The 25,476-nt window shown below is 44.6% G+C and overlaps 1 protein-coding gene across 2 annotated transcripts in view; it reads right to left on the reverse strand.

Moving 5' to 3' along the window:
- The window catches only part of GMPS (guanine monophosphate synthase), a 529,284-nt gene that overhangs the window by 123,785 nt on the left and 380,023 nt on the right, over positions 1-25,476 (reverse strand). For both annotated transcript variants that reach the window (XM_069213299.1, XM_069213300.1), the window contains one exon: positions 13,289-13,404. In XM_069213299.1, the coding sequence (XP_069069400.1) occupies positions 13,289-13,404 (116 nt within the window). The remainder of the gene's footprint in view (positions 1-13,288; positions 13,405-25,476) is intronic.

Here is a 25,476-nt window from a genome sequence, read left to right on the forward strand (position 1 = left end):
GAACCAATCAGATTGACTCGCCCCTTTAGAGCCTCCAGTGAGGAGCTGCCTTCCCTCAGATTTTCCGAGCTTAAGTGCTGTAATAACAAAACAAAAAAAAAAAACACGGAGCAGAGAGAAGGTGAGCTCCACCGGGGAGGAGGGTGGGCCGCATGTGAATCTATGAATGCTTCCAATACTGGAGAACTACAGTTACAAGTAAATAACTTATTTCTTACTCTAGTATTGGAACTTTCATAGATTCACATGCTTGAATAAGAGTAGCAAGCAGTAACTAATACTTTTTCAGTATTAACAAATACTGTCCATCCCAATCATCAGAGAATGTTATCATTAGACACTTAAATGAAAAGCAATAAAAGTAAACCGTTTTAAACATACATGAATATGCAAGAAAGGTACGTTAATACTGCACAGAAAATGTGCTATTATGCCAGAGGCGGATGGTGGGAAACAACAGCTCACCTTATCTGAACAAATGTCTAAGAACTGCTTGACCCACCGCAGCATCACGGAGCGTCTCAGCCTCCAGGCAGTAATGCTTCGTGAAGGCGTGCGTTCTCCACGTGGCTGCTCGGCAGATGTCTGGCAGAGATACGCCAGAGAAAGACTGCACAAGAAGTGAACACAGCTCGGGTAGAATGTGCACAAACCTTAGTGTCCAGTGTTCTGATGGCAAAAGGCTATGGCACTTGAAATCCATCTAAAAATGGTTTGTTTAGTAACAGGATGCCCTCTTCTGGGCGCACTAAATGCTACAAACAGTTGATTGGACTTCCTGATCGAGGATGTTCCCTGCAAATAAAATTTAAGGCATGGTTTGACGTCCAAGGAATGCAGCGATCTTTCTGCCCCAGTCTGAGGCCGTGGAAAGAAAGTCTTTAGCACCACTGGCACATTAATGTGGAAGTCAGATGGTACTTTGGGAATAAACTTTGGGTTTGTTCATAGGATGACTATCATCTGTAAACTTCATGAAAGGTTCTGGGATGGTAAAGGCTTGGATCTCGCTTACTCTACGAGCAGATGCTAACGCTAAGAGGAGCGCTACTTTCCAGGTAAGATACTTAGGGCTGGATGTAGCAAAGGTTTTTACCCATTCTGTGTCTATGGGAAAAAGTGTTCGTACATATGGCCCTTTATGTCTTATTTATGAATAGGCTGAAATGGTTCCTTCATCAACTGACTCAGGACTGTATTCAGCGGCCAAGTTGGAGGAGGTCGTTTGGCGGAGGGAAAGGATCAGAACAAACCTTTCGTAAACTGCTTGATAAGCCGATGAGACCAGAGGGATGGTCCTTTGGATAACTGCCTATATCTGGAGATGGCAGCTAGGTGAACCTTAATGGATGCAAGCGCGAGACCAGACCGCGCCAGATGGAGAAGGTACAGTAAGACCTGCTCTGGAGCAGATGTAAGCGGATGAATGCCATTTGTAGCACACCATAAACAAAACCGTTTCCATTTTAAGATATACATTTACTAGTGCTATTGGCACATGCCTTGGCTAAAATGGTTTAACTGTCAATGGGAATATTTGGATGACCAAATTCATTTTACTCAGGAGCCATGCACATAATCTGAGAGACTTGGGATCCGGATGTCTCACTTTGCCCTGGCTGATGGTGAGCAGGTCCGGTATAGGTGCTAACCTGATGGGAGGACACGAAGACAGCAACAGAAGTTCTGTGTACAACGGTTGACGTGGCCAGGCTGAAGCAATTAGAATAACCTGGCAGGGCTCTGATTTGATCTTGCTAATGACCCGTGGAAGAAGAGGTATCGGAGGAAAGGCGTAAGCATAAATCCCTGACCATGCTATTGAAAGGGCATTTCCCTACGAACCCTGGTTGTTGATGCCAGCTTGCATAAAACTGGCACTTCACGTTCTGAGATGTCGCGAAGAGGTCCTGGTTTGGTGTTCCCCACTTGCGAAATATTGCATCCAGCGTGGTCTGGTTCAGTTCCCACACGTGTGAGGATGTGCTGAGCCTGCTTAGTGAGTCTGCTGTGGTGTTGCTGACTCCCAGAAGCTGTTCTGCTCATATGTGCACCGAATTCTGAATGCACCAGGTCCAGATGACTTGAGCCTCTGTGGACAGCAAATGAGACTGAGTTCCGCCTTGTTTGTTTATGTAGCGCATGGTTGTTGTATTGTCTGTCCGGACAAGCACTGAAGAACGTCGGATTCTCAGAAAAGCTTGCAGTGCAAGGTACACAGCTCTGAGCTTGAGGAGGTTGATGTGCAGGGTAGCATGAGAATGGGGCCACCTGCCGCTGAATTGAAGATCTTGCAGACATGCTACCCATCCCTCCATCGAAGCATCCGTTGTGATCGTAAATGGAGGGACCTGAGCCAAGAATTCTATACTCTCAGATGTCTGCCGGTGTTGACCACCAATGGAGGGAGTCGACCATCTTTGTCATTATCTGAATGATGTCCCTGAAGGAACCTTGCGTCTGCTTCCACTGTTTGTCGAGCTCTTCCTGAAGAGGGCGCATCCTAAGGTGACAGTGTGGAACTAGATTGGTACAGGAGGACATCATCCCCAGTCATGACTTGAACTTTCAAACTGAAATAAACTTTTTTCTTCGAACTGTATCCGCTAGGGTGAGGAGCATGAGGTAACGTTCCTTGGCTGGGAATGCCTTCACTAGAGGCGTGTCCAATATAGCACCCAGAAATACTATTCTTCTGGTAGGCTGAAGCTGGGACTTGTCTCTGTTGAGAGTGAGACCTAGTTGCCGGAAGAGACGTAACGTGGTTGTGAGAGAGTGGCGTACGGCGGAGATGTCTGGAGTCTTCAGCAACCAATCGTCCAGATATGGGAATATCTGGTGTTTGAAACGTCTCAGATATGCTGCAACAGGGGCTAAGCATTTTGTGAAAATCCAGGGAGCGGATTTGAGTACGAAAGGTAGGACTTTGAATTGAAAGTGCCGGCTGGCTACCATGAATTTAAAAACATTTCTGTGTTTGGGGTGAAAGTGTATGTGGAAGTAAACATCCTGCAGATCTAGGGAAGCCAAGAAATTGCCTCTGTTGAGAAGCTGCAGGACATCCCTCAATGTTACCAAACAGAAGGATTGCCTCTTGAGATATTTGCTGCCTCAGAACCAGGATGGGCCGCCACAAACAAGACTGGTTTCTGATGAGGAAGAAGTGAGAATAGAAACCGCTTCCTCGTTGCGAAGAAGGGACTACCTCTATTGCCCCTTTGGATAACATGACCTCTATCTCCAGGAGGAGAAGATGCAGATGTTGATGATACTCCTGGGAAGGTGGCGTCTCTGGAGGCATGCAAGTGAACTCCAGCGGGTGACCATAAGTTATGATATCTAGAACCCACTTGTCGCTTGAGATCTGCTACCAACATTGTAGGTGATGAGTCAAGGAAGGAGAGGTAGCCGGCCCCTACAGGTTGTCATTGTCTTCCCAACTTTCCTCTAGGAGGAGGCCTGTTGTATGCCGCCACCAGAGGTTGCCTCTGGTGGTACTGGGAACTGGATGATTGGTACCGGGAGGAGTAGGCTGGGTATCTAAAAGATTGGTAGCCACCTTGAAGAGTGTCCTCTACCCCTGGCTCCTCGAAAGGGAGTGCGTTTATATTGTAGCAACCCCAAAGACCTGGCAGTATCAGTATCCGCTTTAATTGCCTGAAGAGCATTGTCAACATTCTTGCCAAACAAGTCTTGGCCACTGTAAGGGAGGTCCAGGATCTTGGTTTGGACATTCGGTCTGAAATTTGTGGCCTTCAGCCATCCTTGACGTCTTAAGACGGCTGAACCAGTCAGTAGCTGAAACCCCATTGCTGCAATGTCAAGGGTGCAGTCAATCACCTCTGCAGACGTCCGGTGACCTTCCATGAGGATCCTTCTTGCTTCTGGCTTGCTGGAATCCAGAAGATCATCAACAGAGTGGGAGAGATCTGACCACAGCTGCCTGTTGTACCTGCCCAGGAGCGCCAGGGAATTTGTGGCACAGACCACAATGGCAGACATAAAAGAAAACCTCTTTCCGATGTTGTCAAGGCGCCTTCCGTCTTTGTCAGGAGGTGCCAATAGAGTTGCTGAAGGGTTGCTGGAGCGACTCTGGGCAGCCTGAGTAATCACTGAGTCTGGTTTTGGGTGACCCACCAGACAAGCAGGAGCGTACTCTGTCGCTTTTTTTTGTCCAGCTTTGGTAACAGCTGCACTGTCGCTGGGTTCTTCATTATTTTAAGCCCTTGATTCAGGACATGGTCAATAATCGGTATTGCCCTGACCGATTTCCTGTGCAGCTCTTTGAAGTCATACAAAAAGCAGTCCTGCTGCGTAGATGGCATTTGCAGCTCAAACCTCGCTGCAGCTTTTTCCAAGAGGTTATGAAAAGAACCAATAGCCTCAGGAGGAGACTCAACTGCCAATGGCTCCGGTGAAGGGGGTGCTGGGAGTACGTATTCATCCCATTCGTCCAGGTCTGAAAGAATTTCCCCGTCCTCCGCCTCATCCGAAGAGGCGTGGACTTGGGGAGTCTGTGGAACCCGAGGAGGAATTTGTGGCACCGCAGGAAAAGCTGGCAGAGGTGCTGGAGTAGCTGGGGCAGTCACTGTTGGCGTGGAGTCCTTCCCCGACTGAGGATAGAAGCACTCTCTTTAATCTGCCAGCATGGCCTGGAGATCGGACACAAGACCGGAAGACAAGCAGTCCCTGTTGTTGTGGGACTGGGTCATAATACTGCGGACCATAATACGAGTCATCATCCGTGTACTCCTGACATTTAACGTGCAACTGCGAAGGACTCTTAGCCACTCCAAACAGTGCATCCTGATCTGAGTCCTCGTCATCATCACCATCCAAGGCACCTTGCTTGGTGACGTGGCAGACTGTCAAATTAGTTTTTGAGAGGAGCATGCTGCGCAGATGGATACAAAGGCAATGTAGATGGTCTTTTCCTCTTCGTTGGAAACAATTTAATAGTTGAAGACAAGAAACCAGTTGTCATCGGCGAGGGCGTTGACGATATCATCTGGAAACATTGTAGTCGACGACAGTTGAACCGCCGCCGAAAGTCGTAGATGGAGGCGTCATCGGGATCATCATCGACGGAGGTGTCGTCGACGAGGGCATCGCCAACGGGGGTGCCGTCTGCGGGAGTGTCGTAAGGTCAATCGTCGTCAGGAGTGTCGTCGGCGAGAAAGCGTCGACGAGATGGGGTGCTCTGTCCATGAGGATAACGTAGTTGATGAAGATCCTGCAGCAGCTGCCGTCGATGTGGAGATAGTGACTAGAACCGGCGTCACCAATGAAACAGTCGTCGACGAGGGTACCGTCGACGGTGCTGAACTAGGCTTCTTAAATTTGTGTTGAACTTTAGGAGGTGGAGTAGCCGGTTCAGAAGCAGTCTTTTTTGCAGCTCTTTTGAGGGTTTCTGCGCCTGCTTTCTTTTTCTGTGGAGAGCCATGACTCCTAAGCAGAAGCCCCGCTGTCTTTTGTGCCATTTTTCTAGGTGGCTCTTGAATCTGAGAGCTTACCTGTTTTCTCTTCACAGGTATTTTAGGGGCAGAAATAGAAGAAAAGGCACTGTCCAGTCTTACCTCTTTGAAGCCACAACAGCAGGCGAACCTCCCTGTCCTTCAGGGTCTTGGTAGAAAATGTTCTGCAGATTTCACAGTCCTTAGTCTTGCGGCTGGGGTATAGGCAATAAATACGGTCCTTATATGGATCCTACACATATAATCTTTTCTTTAAACATGAGGCACAGGATCTGAAAAGGCCTTTCCTTGGTGTCTCTGACATGGCAGCCAGTTTGAAGCACCAGAAAAGAAAAGAAATGTCCAAAAGCTGTAGTAACAGATCTTCTCCGAGAAAATCTTGAGCAGAGTTCAAAGGAGACTCCTCACACAACGTCCTAGTATTTATATTCCACCGGGGACTTCCATCTTGACAACGGGGAAGTATTCAAGCATGTGAATCTATGAAAGTTCCAGTACTATAGTAAATACAAGTCATCCCAGCCACTGCTGACATGAGGGAGGATGTTTGTCTAACCATACAGATGCAACACAGTCTATACACAGCCATTGATATAAAAATAAAAGCATTTTGTGGCTTTCCCCTTCTCTCTGATGCACCTAAAACCATAATATCTGGTGTAAGCACCACATCATATCCTACCACCCCCTTTAGCACCTGTTTAATCTCCACTTTCAGTGGCTCCAATTTGACACAGGTAGCAAACATGTTTCTAGTATCGGCCCCAAATACTCGACACCTTCGGCAGTTGGTCTCTCCAATCTTCCCCATTTTGCTATCTGAAATGGGGTATAATATAAGTCATATATTGTCTGATAATGCTGTGCCTGCAATGCTGAAGAAATCAGCATGGTACATCCAAATTCAAGGGATTCTTAAAATGTAATACCTCCCTCATAGAGACTACCTCCCCAATTCCTCCTATATCTCTCAAGATCATTGGGTTGCTCTGACATTAACATTGAATATAGAGAACTTATTGACAATCGGGCCCCTACTATTACCTTCTCCAAGAGTGTTTTTTAGGGTCGAGCCTGCGTTGCATGCGCTCGCGCATGCATATCGCAGCAAGACTCTTTTGTACTTAGAAAAGGGCTCGGAACCCTGTCAACTTGACGTCAGTGTTTTTTATTGGTTTGTGGGCTTCCCTAATAAAATCTGATTGCTTTCATTAGTCGAAGGCACGCATATGTCATGCCTTTTCCGGTGGCTAGCCCTTCTCCAGCGCAGCGACCAAGTACAGAAAACATGCGAGGCTAGCTGTTTTCCATCGGGCTCGTGGACTTTTTTTGTATCTAATTTACGAGCGCAATCTCGCTTGGCAGAAGTTGAGCGCTTTACATACTTGATTTCACTTTTTCGGGTTATGTACATAAATGCACTTTTGCCCAATAGGTGAAAAGTCGGGTTAGGAGTTTACAACGCAATCAGCTCTAACATGAGCAAATGCGAGACCTGTTGCATTGTAAATGCTTGGTTTTTTTTGCAAATCCCTGTTCCCCACCGGTTTTCTTACTTAAGAAGTCTCTCATTTGTAGATATTTAAAAAATTCGCCTTGCTCCAATCCATACCTTTCTCGGAGATCCTCAAATGTACTAATCTAGTACCCTCATACAACTCCCCTAACCTTCAAACCCTTTGCAGGAACCACTTAGCAAAGCAACGATCCATGAAAATCTCTGGGAGTGCGGGATTTTTGTCTACTGGCGTATAGTGATTAAATCTACAAAGTCCTGCATTTTCCCGCCAAGGGCTCCAACATTTAAAAGCAGCTTCTAGAACCTTGAACTGCACTTTCTTGCAACAGCTAGGTTCCACCAACACCAGCAGCCCCCCATTAGCTATCGGTCCAATTAATAACTCATAAATACTTGGTCGATATTCTACCCCTATCATACCATGATTGCCTACTATCAACTGAAGAATATATTGGAAAGTCGCTGCCAGCTAATACAATTTTAAATTTGGAACAGACCATCCTCCATTCTCTCTAGGTAAGGACATTAATTTCCTAGCTGTCATGCTCTTACCATATGCTCAAATGAATCTGGTTACTAACTGATCTATTACTATAAACCATGATTTCTCAAAAACCAAGGGGATTGTCCGAAAAAGATACAGTATGTTGGGCAGAAATATCATTTAAATCATATTGCATCGCCTCATTATGGACATATGGAGGTTGTTCCATCTGCTGAAATCTTGCTTTGCTTTCCCTAGATTCGGCTTCAGATTCAAACTATCTCCTCCACCACATGGATAATGTCTATACCTAAGTATATGTATGGTTCACCTTACAGAAATCTTGTGTAGTTGTGTACCTATTAACCAACAACTTAGTTTTTCTCTGTTTAATAAATATCGGGAAAACTCCCCAAACTTACTCGCCTCCTTCTCAATTTCTCTTAGAGCTTCATCCGGATTAGCTGTTACAACAGCTATATCGTCCACATATACCAGTATCTTGGTATTCCATCCATACCTATGAACTGGCAAAATGGCTGAGTTATTTTCTAGCTGCCTGAGCAGAGGATCAATATATTGCAAACAACAATGGGGAGCACGGACACCCCTGTCTGGTGCCTCGCCCTATTTGTATGCTATCAGTTTGTCCTCCTATTAGCTGTGTTCGTGCACTTGGGTGCAAGTAAATAGCTTTTATTGCCAACAGAATTTTTTCTCCCAAACCATACATCTCCAGTATTTGCCACAAATCATCCCAGTTAACCCTGTCAAAGGCCTTCTCCGCATCCAGTAATGCCACTGCCATAGGTTCTTCCGCCACGCCAGTTGCATCAAACAGTGTAATGACCCTGCTAATATGATCGGCAGTATCCCTCCCGGGAATAAACCCATGTTGGTTTGGTGTAACTAATTTCTTGATAACAGTAGACAACCGTGATGCAGACATTTTAGAATAGAACTTAACATCACTATTTATTAATGTGATTGGCCTATATGAACTTGGATTATGCAGCGTTTTCCCCTTTTTCAAAAATACTGCTATATTAGCAGAGGAGCAAGAGGGGGGAGCTTTTCTGCACTAGAGTAAACAATTCCAACATTACAGGCAGCATTAAAGCCTTAAAATATTTATACAATTCTAAGGAGATTGTGTCCGTTCCTACAGCTTTCCCAGTGGGAAGTCCTTGAACTGCCTCTTCAAGTTCATCCATGCTGATTCTATCCCCCAATACCTCCTGCTCCTTTTTCGTGCGCTTGCCGATCTCTATAGTACTTAAAAACCAGTACATTGCTTGCTCATCCATGGGAGGAACAGCTTATTAAGTTCAACGTAGGACCTGTGAAAAACCTCCCTAATACCTTCAGGGTCTGAAATAATCCGCCACTGTTGATCTTTAATTTCTCTGATAAGCCCTGCGGCTGCCTTATGGCATGCCCGCACCGCCAATAGGCGGCCCGCCTTCTTACTATATTCATAGCATTCACAGCGCTTTGAGAGGTATTTTTCAGCCACTTTTCTTGCTGAGATCTTATTAATTGCTGCTTTAGCTATAGTAATCTTTTCTAAAGCACTATTTGTATCACTACCCCCTCGATAGTCAAGATCAAATGACTTTCTGCCTCTTTGAGCTTTAAATATGCCTTTTTAATCAAGGTTTGAGTATACTTCTGCCTTCTAAGGTTGAAGCTCAAGGTTTCTCCTCGTACCACTGCCTTTAGGGTGTCCCATACAATTTCAACTGGAGCAGTCCCCCTATTAATTTCCAGAAATTCTTTCATCCAAATGTTCATATGGTGATGATATTCTGGATCGTTAATAAGCCCTCTCTCGAAGGTCCAACCTCTCCTGTTATCTTTAAAGCCCTCCATATTCACTTCCAGTATTAACAGATTATGATCTGCCACAAACTGTGGGTATATTTCCATCCCTGTCAAAAATTCAGAAGAGATGAGAAAATAGTCTATTCAGGCCAGTTTCACATGAGGAGCTGAGTAATACTTATATCCAGGGTCTGGTTCACAAAGTTTTAAGCAGGTATCCACCAACCCTAATTTTTTTGCAAGCTACAAAGAGCTTCGTAAACTCGTGGTTTGCGTCCATAATCCTATTGGCGTGCGGTACCCATCAGATCTATTAAACCATCCTATGAGCCATTAAAATTCAGATCCCCACACAGTATATTTGGAGGGGGCCACTCCACTAATTCCACTGATATAAAATCTAACACTGCGGGATCATCCACCACAGCCCCATGTAAGGAACATAAGGTAAAACATCCTTTACTATGATGACAGACACTCTACCACCACCCATCTTCCATTATTATCTGCAATCCGTTTTGTAAACGGAAACTTACTGCTGCCAGCCAATATCGCAACCCCCTTAGCCTCAACATTCTGTTCAGTACAGATTACTAACTTCATTCCTAAAGAGTCTAGAAAAGATCTATTACAATACTCTTCGTGCATCTGCTGCAAACAATATACGTCTGCGTGTAGCATTTTCAAATCTTCTGCAATTTTTCACCTTTTCCGGGGGCTATTTAACCCACATATATTGATGGATGCAATTTGCATTCCAGTCATTTAACCATCGATTCTCATCTATTATCCTTAGGCACCTACAGTTGTTGATAATTATACACATTTCACCATTTCTGGCTACCCTCTTTATATGCCAAATATACTTCCATATTGTTTGACTCTTATTCCTCCCTTCTTTAACTTTCATCAACTCCTCCTACCATTTCTCCCCTGTAACCACAAACTTCCAATCCTCCCTTTTTTTTCTGCCTCCCTCCTGCCCCCCTTCCCACCCTCCTACCCTTCCCCCTACTCCCCCCAACCATTTGGACAATGAGACCCCCACTGGTATGTATGATGGTATCTCGGAGTGTCGACAACACAGATCCTCCCCAAACCCCAAAACAACCGTGCTTCCACCTAATGTCTTTACCCCCCATCCTTGTTGCTATGTTGAGACTGGCTTGGTTGGAATGTATCCCTTGGGCGAAGAAGAATTACGAAGATAACATTCAGGTAGACTACTCCTTCACTGAGGATGTTAATGACTTTGGAAAAAAAAAAAACTATGCCCGCAGAGATTAGACGACCTCTTGCAGATTGCTGCCTTTGTCAAAGTAAAACAACTTTGGGGTGTATTCCTGGAACACCTTAGTCATGACAATGGAGATATCTGCATTTTGGATGTCGTATGTGGCTATTGTTGAAAACGTCTTGCTGCCTCTGCTGCGTGCTGCTTGAGAAGAAATTTGGCATTTACATCTTACTGCCATACACTCTATGATCCCATGGTGTTTTTCATATGACAGGATGAACTATGCTAGATATCTTCCTGAATACTATGCCGAAATTACATTACCTGCAGTGACACATTCTGAAATACACCACAACTTCAACAATGGTCGCTTTTCAGTTCAACTGTCAAATGTTAATCCGTTTGGACAAATTCCAGTTGATCAAGCTACAGTAGTAACAGTCAACAAAGACACACAGACTCTGGGTGGTTCGACCAGCTTTAACCCCAAGGCAGGTGCTGTGAAAAGATATTATATGAATGTTGAACACAGACGTGCCTTTTTGGGTCAGATAAGGGAAATGGTTTGTAACCACAGATCAGATCTTACTCACAAAGACCTACATAAGTCACGAACTGAAAAAGATGAAGATACTGTTATGAGAGCTGTTAGTCTGGTTCAAAGCTAGGTAAACCCATGTGTTGGGGCACACGATCTTATTAGTCTCGCCACAGCAAAAAATGGCATCTCAAGACATAGTATCAAACTTAATGAAGGCTCAAGAAATAGGTGAAACAGTGCATATAATCTCTATCAATATATGAGGAATAGAATTAAGTTTTATTGGTATTATTTTAAGGACTATATAGTTATTACAATTGATCAATTATTTTTAAATTATACTTAATTTAACCAATTAGGTGGAATTATATTTATTTTGAGATATATTCTGATGGATTGGTATGCTATTTATCAAAAATATGAAAACTTTTTTTTTTTGGCTGTGGTTGCTAATCCAATAATATCAGGCCAAAGGCAAAGAGTGATGACTTGCTATCACATATTGTCCAAATCTAGGAACCCATACCTTGCAAAACATCATCCCGAGTGGTACCAATGGCCTAAAATTGGGGTCCTGGCTCATGGCCTAAGTAGCACTGGTGGAAATATTCTGTACTTCTTTGTATGGTGTACCTTCTCAGTAGAGGCTACCTCACAGGAGGAAGGATGCAGTAGTGCCATCTAAAGCTAGCTTGATAGGGTCCAGTGCAACTCCTGTACCTCTGCTTTAACATATGCTTCAAGTGTTTCAAAGAGGCTTGAAGGTACATCTGAACACTGAGGAAAGCTTGCCTCCTTTGCTTGTTCTTCTACTCAAACTACGTGGCACACCTTTCTTCTCAACATTAACTTGCACATCTCAGGAGAAGTGGGAGCAAACATCAGGACACAGGCTTTCTGGCACTGCAACAGAGATGGCCCACAGGAAGACCTAAGCTCTACACCCAACAGCAAGTCTGTGAAGGCACCAGAGACGAGGAAGGGAAGGAAAACAGCTGAATAACAGTACAATAGTCTCAATCCCCAGAAGCCAGGCGGGGTCCAATTTGACTATGGTAATGTGGTACCAGGTGGCAATAGAAGGAGACCAGTCTTGCAACCAGGTATGTTCACCCTCACTGCAGTTATTCACATACCTTCAGTAAGGTCTGTAATGGCCCCTCCAGAAGGGTGGTGGAGTATTACGGAAGGAAGACAGCACAGACCCACTCCAGGTGGCAAAAATACATCTCTTTAGTTATCAGTGCACACTTATCTATAATGCAAGAAAGTGGTTCAACATGGGCCTTGCAGCAATATCACGCTACACAAAGCACAGTAGATCTCTGTCTCCTTAGAACAAGATATTTAGGCTATTCATGTCAGCTGCTGAAAGCACGTGATACATGGCTTGAAGCTAGAGCACTGTGACACAAGCTATCCAAATTGATTAAATAAAGGGATGGGTGGATGGAAATGAATAAAACAAAAAAGACCCAAAAAAATTATAGGAGATAAGCCACACAAAAGGAAAATCTGAGCATGAGAGAAACAAGGTCTGATCCATTCTATTCAACAGAAAAAAGGGACCAGAAAAATGAACTCATTAGACAGAGTGCACCATACGATGCACACACATGCACAATACTGCTTACACACATGCACAATACTGGTGGGCAAAGCTTACTTTATTATAACAGCTTTAGAGGTAATTGTCACATTTTTTGAAAATTTCACAGTTTTGAAAACAATTGTCAATCACGCTAAAATACTGACACAAATAGAACTAGAGGTGATCAAACACTATTCAGATTTGTTTAGAAACACGAGAATGAATATAATTTCAACCCACACAACAAAAAAATATGAAGACACAGTTCCCTTCACAGTGGCATTTCTTAAAGTGTGGTGGGACGCGAGAAACAGAACATTTGGTGTTAAACTTATAAATAAACTTGAAGGAACAAAAAGCTACAACATGACTGAGATCCATACCCTAATGGCAGAAGCCCACTGACAACAGTGATGTTTCACTGGCAAGAGCATGAGGCTTGAGACATATGGACGTTCTATTACTATTTAGAATTTCTGATACTGAGGTTCCCAAATGGCCAGGCACTGTTTTGAAGTTTGTTACCTGCACAGACATTATAAATAAGGTGTATAGGAAAAGTAATGATTGAGAAACAGGTACATTCCAACATTTGTTTGAAGATGTGAGACTACCAACCTGTTTATATTGTGGCACATGCGGGGTATAAGCCTGGCTAAGAACATCAAAGACTCCCAGTGTGGGCCATTTTTACTCGAAATTCCACACACATAGCTGTATGACCGACAATCACCCTAGAGTTAAACACAGTTTGAAAATGTAAAACAAATGCTTTCTGTAGAAAAATACATTTGTTACTAAGTGCATTGATTAGTCAATGTATTTTTAGTATACATCACCGTACAACAAGTTTAGAAGGACTTAGCAGGCACCAATTTAAGGAGAATATGGAAAATAAACCAAGGCATAAACTTAAAATTATATTATTAACCACCGATTGCCTCATTGATTTATTTTTTGCTTCAAAACAGTCCAGATAACTGTTTAGACAGATCCTATCTCAGTTTTCAGAACAAGAGGTTTAGAAAATGTATTCTAGCTGCACATTTACTTTTCACAGTCTCTCTAGAAAGGCAAAGGTGATTGCCCTTCACCTTTGTGTTATTAAAGCTGATGAAATCGATGGTAGACTTCCAAGACAGTTTGTAAAAAAATGGCAAGTGTGTCTGAAAGGAAAACAAACAAACAAATTTATATTGGCACGCATACATTTTTTTAAACTAGCCAATCCACTACTGCCAGGTCAAGGATAATAATAAATACTATCTGTAAGAATTCGCTTTCAGCTACCTGGAAGTGCAGCTTTTAACTTGTGTGGTATTACTTGGTAAAGACAGCGTGAAGGATACACTTTTGAGGAAAGGGTAGTTCATTTTATGTACTTAGGTTTGTTCTGTTAAACGCTCATACTAAGGGCCTTATAATGACTTCGGCATGGGCAGAGCAGGGCTCTCCTGGGGCCCCCGGCACTGGCTTTCTGCCAGCCTTTTCATGGCAGGATCCCTGCCATTAAAAAGCTGGCGGAAAGTGTGGTTGCAATCAGCCAGGAGGCGCGGAGTTCGGCGCCGCCCTGGCTGGTTACAACTCTGACCGCCATCACTCCGTCGGGAACAACGGTCCTGGCAAGGAACAGCAGTCTCCTGATGGGTCCGCCCACCAGGACTGTAATGTGGCGGCCCGACCATCACAATTGTGGTGGTTCGACTGCCACCGCGAAGCTAGTGGTCCTAGAACCACCAGCCTCATATTAAGGCCCTTTGATTTTAAAACAGTGTGGTCACCCGAAAAGGTTTTTTGAGCCCACGCCCCTAGCAGAATTAACGCAACACCATCAACACTGACATTGGTAGAGGATATTCTTAATAAGCACCAAATAAGTTTTTATTTGAAATATTTAAATATGTTTTAGATTTATAGTATGAGATTGATCAATTCTTGGTGAAACGCAAAACCGTTACCAATTCCAAAAGCAACAGTGAGTAACACCTTTATTTCCATGTGTGATGGAAAGCTATGTGGTTAATACTAAAATAAAACATTACCTGTAATTCTAGTCTTTGTCAAAGAAGTTCTCACTCAAGTCATAAAAGCAGAATATTCCTGCATATGCAGGGGGGGCCCAGAGCACTTCCTTCATATCTTAGAGTCAATATGTGATTGGAAGTAGACACCTCATTATCGAATAGTCTGGTGGCACCTCCTCCAATACAAAGACAGTACAGTTTTTCCAGTAGTTTTTCTAATAGGAAAAAGCTCTGTTTAAAAAAGGCCTCAAGACCAAACTGTAACACTTAGCTGAAGCTATGTCCAACAGTATCCTAAATAACCTTTTACCTTGCCTTTTTCTAAGGGAACATGCAGAGACAAGGTGTCTGTCAGGCCCTAGAGTCATTGGACCCATAGAGTGTACAGTTCCTTTAAGAATCCAAAAGCTTCCTTACATGCACTGTATTGGCAGTTTGCCTCTGCACCAGTTCTTTTAGACAGCAGTATGATGTGAGTTCTTATTATCCAGTCAGGGAGGAGGATCGGTTGTTTATAACTTCAATGAGGATTCCTATTATGTAGAACTAGAATTACAAGTAACATTTTCATCAGCATTGTAGGATCCTCACTTGCAGTTAAATGTAAACTAGAATAGAAAGCATATCCCAATTCTGCAGTTGTCAATATCAATATGTTGAACAAAATCAAAAAAGATTGTAGTGACCATAGGTAAACTCTGAAAACAAAAAATAGACTAAGCTTACAGCTCCTAGAGCTACCACTGTGTCAGCTCTCGAGACTTCAACCAAACAGTACTTTTTGGTGAAAAGCATGTAGTGATTTCGAGTTAGCTACTTTAATTATTTCTGTCAGAGGTACACCTTGTAACCAAGCAGCAGATGCAGATCTTCTTCATGTAGAACGAAACCTGGGTTTCCCTGGGTTTACTAGCTAATTGTTCAGTAAGAGATGCAAGAAACTATCTATCTAGCTATGAATTGTTTGGAAGAAGCCATACCATCCCTGAAAGGATCATCATTAACTGGTTTGTTTTGCATATATCATTTGTTTTCTCTAGATAAAACTTAAGGGCCTTTATAACATGCAAAGAATAGACAGATCTTTCCGCTGGAGAAGTCGTAATGCTGTAAAATACTGGCAACAAGATAGTCTGATTTATATGAAAATCTGAACCCAAGAAGAGGGAAATTCTATTCTATTGCTGTTAACCACTGTGCATGGATCAAAAGCTGAAAGAGCTTTGCTTTCACTGGCCATTCTTGCCGAGGTGATTACTACTTAAAAGCTATCCTCCATGAAACTTGCTATAAAGATTCCTTATGGATGGGCTGAAACAGCAGAGCCAATCATTTTTACAACACCACACTCAATTCCCAGAAAGGAGGTTGCTGTCTGACTGGAGGAAAAATGTTCTTCACTCATTCAGGAAACTTTTAATTACGAGTATGCTGAAAAAAAAAAATATCTCTCTGTTGATCCATTTCTATATGCTGTGATGGATTCAATGACAATATTGTGGTAAAAAAACATGGTTGACAAAAATATAGTTTACCAAATTATCCGGTTCCTATACTTATATTGGAAATTACAAAAATAGCAAAAAACTATCTGACAGCATTATCTGGCAAAGTAGGCAAAAATATTGTTTTTCTACTAATTGTACACTTTAAAGTAGTAAATGTTAAAAGGTCAAATTAATATAATGTAAGGTAAATAAATTCCACTTTTATTCTGTTTAGTACATAATAAAAACATTTATTTTACATTATATAAATTCTCAATATTTTAAACGTAGCACTTTAAAAAGCCTATACATTAGTATGCATGATTATATATGTATATAAAATACACAAACAATTGAATAACAAAAAAAAATAATTTCACTGATATCTAAAATAGGAAAATACTAAATCTCCAAAAAACACATTCACTAAAAACAATATACATATTAAAAAATAAATAATAAATATAAACAAATAACAATATAAATCCTATTGCACCAGTAGTCAGAAAAGTGTTAGACTCTGGAAATATCAGATACCCTGTTCGCATTCCGGGGTAAGCAACAATAGGGAAATTGTTGGTCTTCAGAGGGGGGTTACATTTACTAATCACATTGCAGTCCAAGAAAAAGTAGGGAAAGTGCTGGGCTTCGGAGACCTTAGATTTACTATTACCACTCTAGTCTAAGCAACAATAGAGAAAGTAGTTGACTTCAAAAGGATTACATATATGAATACAAGTCTTATTAATTTACTAAAAATGTATAAAAACAAAATAATTACAATATACAGAATATATTTTGTAACAAAAATAAAATACAAAAAAAAAAAGGAAAAAAAAAAATTACACATAATATTAAGTTCCCTAACTACCAAACAAAATTATGCACTCATTACTTACTAAATTTCAATTAATACATAAAACAAATCACATTTAGAAAGCAAAAATATAATTCCATGGACAAAATTTGCAAACATTAAACAAATTACATATTTAAAAAAAATGTTAACCAATCATACATAACTCCCGACAAATTACATGTAGATATCAATCTAAAATATTATATATTTGTAATCTTCCCAACCTACTTCCCTACAAAAAATAACAGCAATAAAAATATGTAATAAACATGAACACTAAAATACATATTAAACTCAAACAGTTCAATTACACATAAAATATTAAATTAGGTAATCTAAATAATCGAATCATATTTAATCACCAAAAATATTTAATATTAACCTACATTTAATTTTATTTAACTTCCCACTCTCTATCATTAGGAACCCAGCAACCCACAATTAAAATGTAACTTGAATAAAGCACTATTAAACTATTTACATCGTTGTCAATTAGATAATTAAGAACTGAAAACTAATTAGCATTAATGTTTATTTAAAATTCAATTAACTTCCGATCCTAAACATCTACAAAGTCAAAGATACACTACTAAAATATAACTTATTATTCATAATGATGCAACTGAAATACAATTAAAATTACATTTCATATCAATATAAGACTTGCCTCGGATCGTGCTCACTGCACTTAGACACTAAGGTGGTTATTCCGAGTTTGGCAGTCATCACAGAAGACCGCCGTGCAAGCGGCCGCCATATTATGAGTCACCCACACAATACCGCCCAAAATACACCCAAGATACAACACTGTCTGCCGAAATGACGGCGTGTAGCAAGTGGCTGCAACACTAGCACCGCCACGCCGAGAACATCCTGCCCACCAAATAACAATTCACAAATCAGCACCGTGGACACAACATGGCGGCAATCCATTGGCGGTCAGAACCACCATGTGGAAAAAAGGCACCACCACCCAGGATGCTTGTTTCCGGTCCAGGGAGGACCTGGCTTGGCAGTTCGGGCTGGACTGTTCCCATGAGGAACAGGGTCAAGACTGATTTGCATTTGGCTGGGTCCAAACTGGGGTGGCATGGTGAGCAAAAGAACGATGGATTAAACCCAGATCTGTGACTGGGGGTGAGTGTTTGCATTGTTCAGCACTCCGTCCATCATCCTTGTGTTGCTGGAATCCTGTACTGATCCTGGGAATTGTGTGTTCACCTGTGTTATGTACTTGTCTGCAGGACATACCACTTGTATATTGACGAATATGTACTCTTCCTGTTTCTGCAGACCTGTTCATTGGTCCTCGGGGGTACCAAGGCAACGCAAGACCCATCAATGGCCCGAATTACATGTTGGACATTTGATATGTTGTAGAAGGCTGCTTTTACAGTGGGCAATTGAGGGCGTTGTGGGAACCTAATGTACCTGTGCACATGCTTGAGTAGGGCATCCAGCACATACTGCAACACCTTGCTGAACAGGGGCTGTGAAAACCCTGCAGCCAGTCCCACTGTAACCTGAAAAGAGCCACTCGCCAGAGAATGCAGGACTGACAACACCTGGACTGTTGGAGGAACTGCATGGGGATTTCTCAAACTCAGAAGGAGGTCTAACTTCAACTGGGCGACCAATTCCCTGATGCACAAATGGTTCAGTTGATAGGTCATGATTGTGTGGTGCTCTTCCATGGTATCAAGATCTATGAGTGGCCGGTAAACTAGTGCATTCCTCATCACTCCATAGTGGCAATATCTGTGCGGGGACACAAACAACAATCTGGGAACCACTCACAATGTAGCGCTCCAAGTATAACATACGACAGTCACAAAGTGTATTCGATGCCAGCTGACTGTCATGTTATGGGAAGACAACTCCACACACCATTCCTAACCAGACGATGGCACACGATCCCTGTGGCAATGGACGTATACAGGACATGTACAGCAGGTACACCTTTGATGTGTTCCACAACACTGATCATATATGCTGACAACTGTAGTGACAATTGGGATGTCACCAGACACTCACTACATATCATTATCCACAATGCGTGACCTAAATGTATCTATTTATGACGACACGCAGATAATTACGCAGTGTGCACCCAGTACAGTAATGTCACAGACTAATATGGCATCCGCCTGTCCAGCATGCAATGGACAGCTGGAAGTGACCTCGTTCCACCAGCGGAAGGTGGTCTGAACCACTGTGCAACTTCCCATTGGTTTACTTTGACGTCTATGGGAAACTGGGACCAATGACGATCACTGACGGCGGTGACAGTCATGACCACTGCGGTCATAACTGCCATTTTGTATGGGCCAGCTTACTTCACTCCTGGCTTTCGGGCAAGACAGACCTCCACTTTGTGTGCTGCTGTGTCCTGTCACTTGGAGCAACGATGGCACGAACTGCAGGGGATAGGGCCCCAGCCTTCACTAAGGAGGAACTAGAGAAACTGGCAGAAGGGTGGTTGTACGGTGCTCCAGGGCAACAGGTCAGTACAACGTCCTTTGCCACACATCCAGATGGTGTTTGACGGTGCATTTATGTGCACATTGACATGTCATGACTGATCAGGTGTTTAGCACAGGATATGTGTGTAAAATTGGCAGTGTGCATGGTCCCTGTTTGTGTGTCACCAAAGGTTACTGCTGTATTGTTGTAATTAACATCATCCCCCCCTTTTCTGAATGTTTCCCAAGCAGGTCAGCGCCCACCAGAAAAAAAGGGTTATAGAGAGCCATTGCCAAGGAAGTGCGGACCCTGGGGGTCCATAGCCGGCGGAGCACCCACTGCAGGGAGCTGTGAGAGGACGGATGGGCGCTTGAAGTCGGCGCAGCAGCCACAAGGGGTTGGGTGTTGACTGTCAGCTGACTGCTGCATGGTTGTGTACTGTGACCCTCACTGGATTAGGAATTGACGTAGTTAGATGTGATTTAGAGAATGTACAGCCCTGTTACCCCCATCATGCAGGAGTGTGTGACATTAGCTATATTGAGCAGGAGAAAAAGTGGTGGTACTGTGACACATTCACCTGTAGGTATGGGATGCTCATGTATGGAATGATGTCCCTGGCTGCATCCTCCAACTCTGCGTGTTCTGTTCTAGTACAAAGTGGTCATTTGAGCACTGTATGTGTGTAATGACAGGCATGTTACAGGAACATTGCAATTGTTTAACTTGCCACATCAATTGACCTCTCTAGCAAATGTACCCCACACATTCTTGTCAGCTAGCGTTTCCAGTCCCTCTATGCTCAGATTTGTATCATCCTGTAATGGATGACATGTGGATGGGTATGGTCCTTAGTTGGTTTATTGGATAAGTCATTTATGCAGTTGACAGCCATGTAGTTGTCTTCATTCAGGTGTTTAGGCTGCAGGGATAAGATGAGTTTGGGTATCGCTTGCATGACCCAAAAGTATATGATTGCTAAATGGTCATGTTTCCCCGGCAGGGGCTGTAATCTGTATTGTTTGTATGTGAAGTGGATGTGTTGGTTAACATAATTTTTCCCTTTCTGTTCCTCCCACCCTCCTTCCCTCTCTCTCCACCTCTGTCTTTGTGTGCATTAACATTATCAGGAGGAAGGGCAGTGGGGATGCAGCAGCCCACAGTTCCCAGGAGGCGGACATCAGTGAAGCCGAGGGGACCAGTGCGACAGAGGGTGAGGTGAGCACCACGGGGAGACTGGAGCTACCAACACATCTGATTCAGATTCCTCTACCAATGGCGACTCCCTTGTGGTGGCGAAGCCATCTGGGACCCCCTCAGCACCATCCTTTTCTGCCACCCCCCTTACCAGCAACGCCCTCCCTGTAGCACCCCACCCAGTTGCCCATGCCGGCGTCTCCTACGCTGCAGGCACCTCTGCTCCAGTAATCCCTGCTGCCCTCAATGAGGAGGCTATTGTCATCCTGAGGTCCATTTCTGTGGGGCAGACGATTGTGAATGCCATCCAGGGACTGGCATCCCAGATGCAGCAGACCAATGCGTTCTTGGAAGGCATTCACGGTGCCTTGTCTGAAGATCTTTTCAGGCTCTGGCCTCCTCGTTGACAGCAGCCAGAGTCCCTTCATCTTCGTCCCCCCTCCAGCTACCTGTTCCCAATCCACAACCCCTCTCCCTGCACCCGTCCAAAGAATACCTACATACCAGCATACACCCACTACAGCAGACAAGGTGCGCAAAGACAGTCATAGGCATCACAAACATTCACACAGGCATGCACACACACATCTTGCAGACATAACAACAGACACTCCCCCACCACATCCTCCCTTGCAGTTACACCTCCACTCACACCTGCCAGTACTGCATCATCACACACTGGTCCTGCTACAATTCCTGTCATACCCTCAATTACAACAGCAGACTCACAGACACACCCCACACACACCATATCCGTACTCACCACAACTACCGTCTCTGCCACCTGCAGCACATCCATCTCACTTGCTCACACCACCGCTACATTCACTCACACATCTCCCATTCCCTCTCCCTGCATCTCTGGCCCCCCTTCTCACTATGAAAGCACACGCACCCACTCTACATTCAGCCACCACAAACACAGACACTGCACACACCAGCATCCATTCTACAGCATACCAACACGTCAGACAAGCACTCCCTCTACATCCACTCCCAACCCTCAATCATGTGACTGCCCCGTGTACCTAAGAAAGTTTTCCTTGACACCCTTGACCTCTTCCCTACTCCTCTATCACCCCTTTTCCCCTGGAAACGCTGCGTCCCACTGCCGCTCTTAGGCCCCTCTACCTCCCATTCCTCAGGTGCCCCCTCTGGAGTATCCCCTGCTCCCCCACCCAGCAAAAAAGTGCCCAAGTCACCCCTCCTAAGCCCAAACCGAAACATGCCCCTTCCATCCAAGCCTCCCTCACACCCCTGAGGTGCCTACCTGTCCCACTGATGCCCCTATGACGTGGAGGCCTATTTGCTGTCAGGAGTCAAGTTGGGTCCATGATTCATGGACAGTGTGTCCTGCATATCTGGACACTAGACTTGCCATTGGCACATTTTGTACATAGTTTATTTAAGAATTTGTTGTTGAATACAACTGCCCACATTGCTGAGGTGGTCAAGTTGAGATGCTTGTCCAGGTTTCCTTCTACATGGTGGTGTGACCTCTGTGTGCAAAGGTGTGTGAGGTCTGAGTATGGATGGTGTCTGTGGTGTTGCATGTGCTAGGTAGATGGCTTGGGCCATGGGGATGTTGTGATGTGTGCGACTGTTTGCTTGTGTGATTGCATGGGGTGTTGTGCGCATCCGTGTGTATGGTGCTGCATGTGTGGATTTCCTTGATTGTATGTGTTGTGTCACCTGTATCAATGTTTGGATGTGTGTTCACAGCTATTAATTGTGTGTCATTGCTACATAGAGTTCATGGTGTGTGTATGTATGTATGTGTGGTGTCGCACAACGTGCCTGTCTATGCCTACACTGCGGTGTTTGTCGTCTAGTTGTCGTTGAGTGGTTATGAGGTGTGTTGGTGTGCGTTGTGCTGTATGTTTGGCACATATCAGCTTGGCTTTGTGTGTGTACTGGATACTTGGCACTGACTTATATTGTGTGCCAGTGTGTAGCCTTAGCTGTCTGTGCGAGGAATGTGTTGTGTGGGGTTGTATCACTTCCCTTTCCTCCCCTCTGCGCTAGGCGTACTTCTGGTTGTCATCTTCGTCGTTGTCGGTGGCCCTGAAGGTGTATGGTGAGATCCAACCCTGGGAAGACTAGCAGTTCGTTTGCCATGGCTGCTGCAGAGGCGTCTCGTAGCCTGGAGGTGGGTGTCTCCTTTTGTACTGTTTCCGCCAGGTTTTTCGTGGCGGCCAGCCCGCACTGGATATCCTGGCGGTGTCGTGACTCTGAATATGGCAGGCGTGACATTGGCTTCCGGCAGCCTGAAGCTGACTTCCGCTGCCAGGTACTGATTGTCGGCGGTGGCGGTTCTGGCGGTGAGGTGTCTGTGTTGGACTGGGTTCACGGCCTTACTCGTTCTATGGCGGTCTGCACCACCACCCTGGAGGCGGTCAAAAGAATGTCGACGGCGTGGTTGTTCAGTTAGCGCCAAACTCGGAATGGCCACCTAAGTCACTCCTCTGGTAGGCCCTTCCTCCCAAGGGCAGAGTGCATGCTCCCAAGTGTGAGGGTACTCCTCCATTAGCAGGGTACTCCTACAAACCCCAGACACCATTCCCTGGGCTTTATAAGTGTGGTGAAGTCATCTTAAGGTATGTAGTGGACACTGATCACCATGGGTGGTCCAACTACATAATGGCTTCTCCAAACCTAGGCATGTTTGGTATCAAACATATTGGAATCATGCAACTACACCACTTCCAGTGCTAGTTGCATGATCCCATGTACTCTGGGGGTTCCTTAGAGGATCTCACAGTTCTTCCTGTGCAGCTTTAAGGAGTCTGGCTACCAGCCCACGCTGCTGCCGACCCCAGACTGTTCTACGCTCCTGCTGATAAGCCTATCTCAAGTAGGGGAAAGCAGAACCAAGGATTTCCTGCAAGGGAGAGGTGTGACCACCTCTTCCTTTGAAATGGGTGTGTCTGGGCTGGGGAGGCCTCTGGGCGCCACCTGACTGCTTTAAAGGTGCCCTCCTTCCATAAGGACCCCTGGTTCCAGCTCTGGTGTGAAACCACACAAAGGACAAGGGAGTTACCATCCCCCTGTTCAGCTCCTCCCCTAGGGAGGTGCACAAAGCTCTGTCAGGTGGCCCCTTGATTCAGCCATCTTAAAAATAAGATGTGCAGTGGCCCCTGGGAGCACCTGACTAGTTAGGCCACCTAGATGACCCCCTCTGATAGGTGGGTCACTTCCGAGAGTGACCAACTCTTTTAGGGTTATGGAAGGACCCCCCCGGGTGGGTCATCAGATTTGTCACACAAGACTCTTCAATGACCTCTCTGCAAGACATCTTCTGCCTCCGGAACCACTGCTGGTCTGCTTTTGGAAATGAAACAGTGCTGTATCAAGTTGGGAGGGCTTCCTGCAACATTGTTTCTCCAGCTCCTGCAAGATTTCTGCAACATCAGTGCCGTCCATCCTCAAGGGTCACAAGGACTCTGCATACAAGAAGAAATCTCCCTTGGAGTGAAGGAGTTCCTCCCCTGCATCTACAGGAACCTCAAAATGACGACCGGCTGTCCCATGGACAACAAACAGGCTCTGCTCACAGGTGGCGATTGTGTGGTCCTCTTGGGGTCCAAATTGTCTGCTGACCAACTTGGGAGACGATGGACCCTTGCTGCAGCCACTAGAATAAAACCCTTGTGCATTGCGATTGTTGCTCTTGCCAAGCCTTGTTGGCTCTTCCTCTGAGAGATCTTCAAGCTCCAAGAAGCCCCAGCCTCCGGCACTCAAACTCTAAGATCAGTATCAACTCTGCAGCTCCTGCGATGCGGGACTCCAGTTGTGTTGTGCTGCTGAGGCATCTCTGTGTCTCCCTGTGCACTGGCTTTCTTCACTGCTGAAGGCCTGTCCTGGCTCTCTTCCAAGGGTCCAGTCTCTAGGATCTTGCTGGTCCCCAAAAACCTACAATTTTCTCGGCACCAGTTATTTGCATTTGACAAGGGTTGTTGGTGGCCATGCTGGCCACTGACCTTCCTGCAATCCAACAGCCGACGTGGTAAGTCATCCTTCACCGTCCTGCAGGAACTTCACCTCCAAGAGGGTGGGCACTGCCTACCTGAACATCAAGTGGTCTGGAAACCACCTTTGGGTTCGAGTGACCTGGTCCATGGGTCGCAACGGCAGCTGGAAAATAAAGGCTTCCACTGATTTTAACAAGGGTTTCCTACGCCACTTCACCTCTATGCACCTTGGCTCTCTGCTGTAGGTACTCTGGTCTTCAGGGTATCCACAGGTGAGGGAACCCTCCAACCTTCGTTGTGCCAACTGGTTGCCTCGGGTCCACAGGGAAGGGTCCTGAATCCATAAAAGTCCAACCACGACAGTCCTGTGTTAGCCTATGGGACACCCGGCTCAATAACCACTTTGCACCCGGTGCCTGTGGGATTTCTAATACTTATCTCTGGTAGTTTCCTACTCCTCCAGCCCCTGGGATTCTAACACACTTATCTTGATTTTGGGCACCCCCACTTTTATAACACTTTCTTAATAAATGGTTTGCCCCCCTCCCCCAAATAGGATCCCATGTATTTCTATGCTTTTCCTGCTTGTTACTAATTGTATTTTTTGTGTGTACAGATCGCCAAGTGGAGATATACTCAGGACTGCCGGCACAACCCAAATCATTGCTACCGCTGCAGTGGCAGAAGAGGCAGCCAATGGAGGTGGGCCTGCAACATCAGCCGCCGGGCTGATCATAACCTGCCTTTCTGCTGACCTTCACCTGGCGGGGTCACCGCCGGGCGGAGGTCGACAGAAAGGCAGGGA

The sequence above is a fragment of the Pleurodeles waltl genome, chromosome 11 (assembly GCF_031143425.1).
Source record: "Pleurodeles waltl isolate 20211129_DDA chromosome 11, aPleWal1.hap1.20221129, whole genome shotgun sequence".
In the NCBI taxonomy this organism is placed as follows: domain Eukaryota; kingdom Metazoa; phylum Chordata; class Amphibia; order Caudata; family Salamandridae; genus Pleurodeles; species Pleurodeles waltl.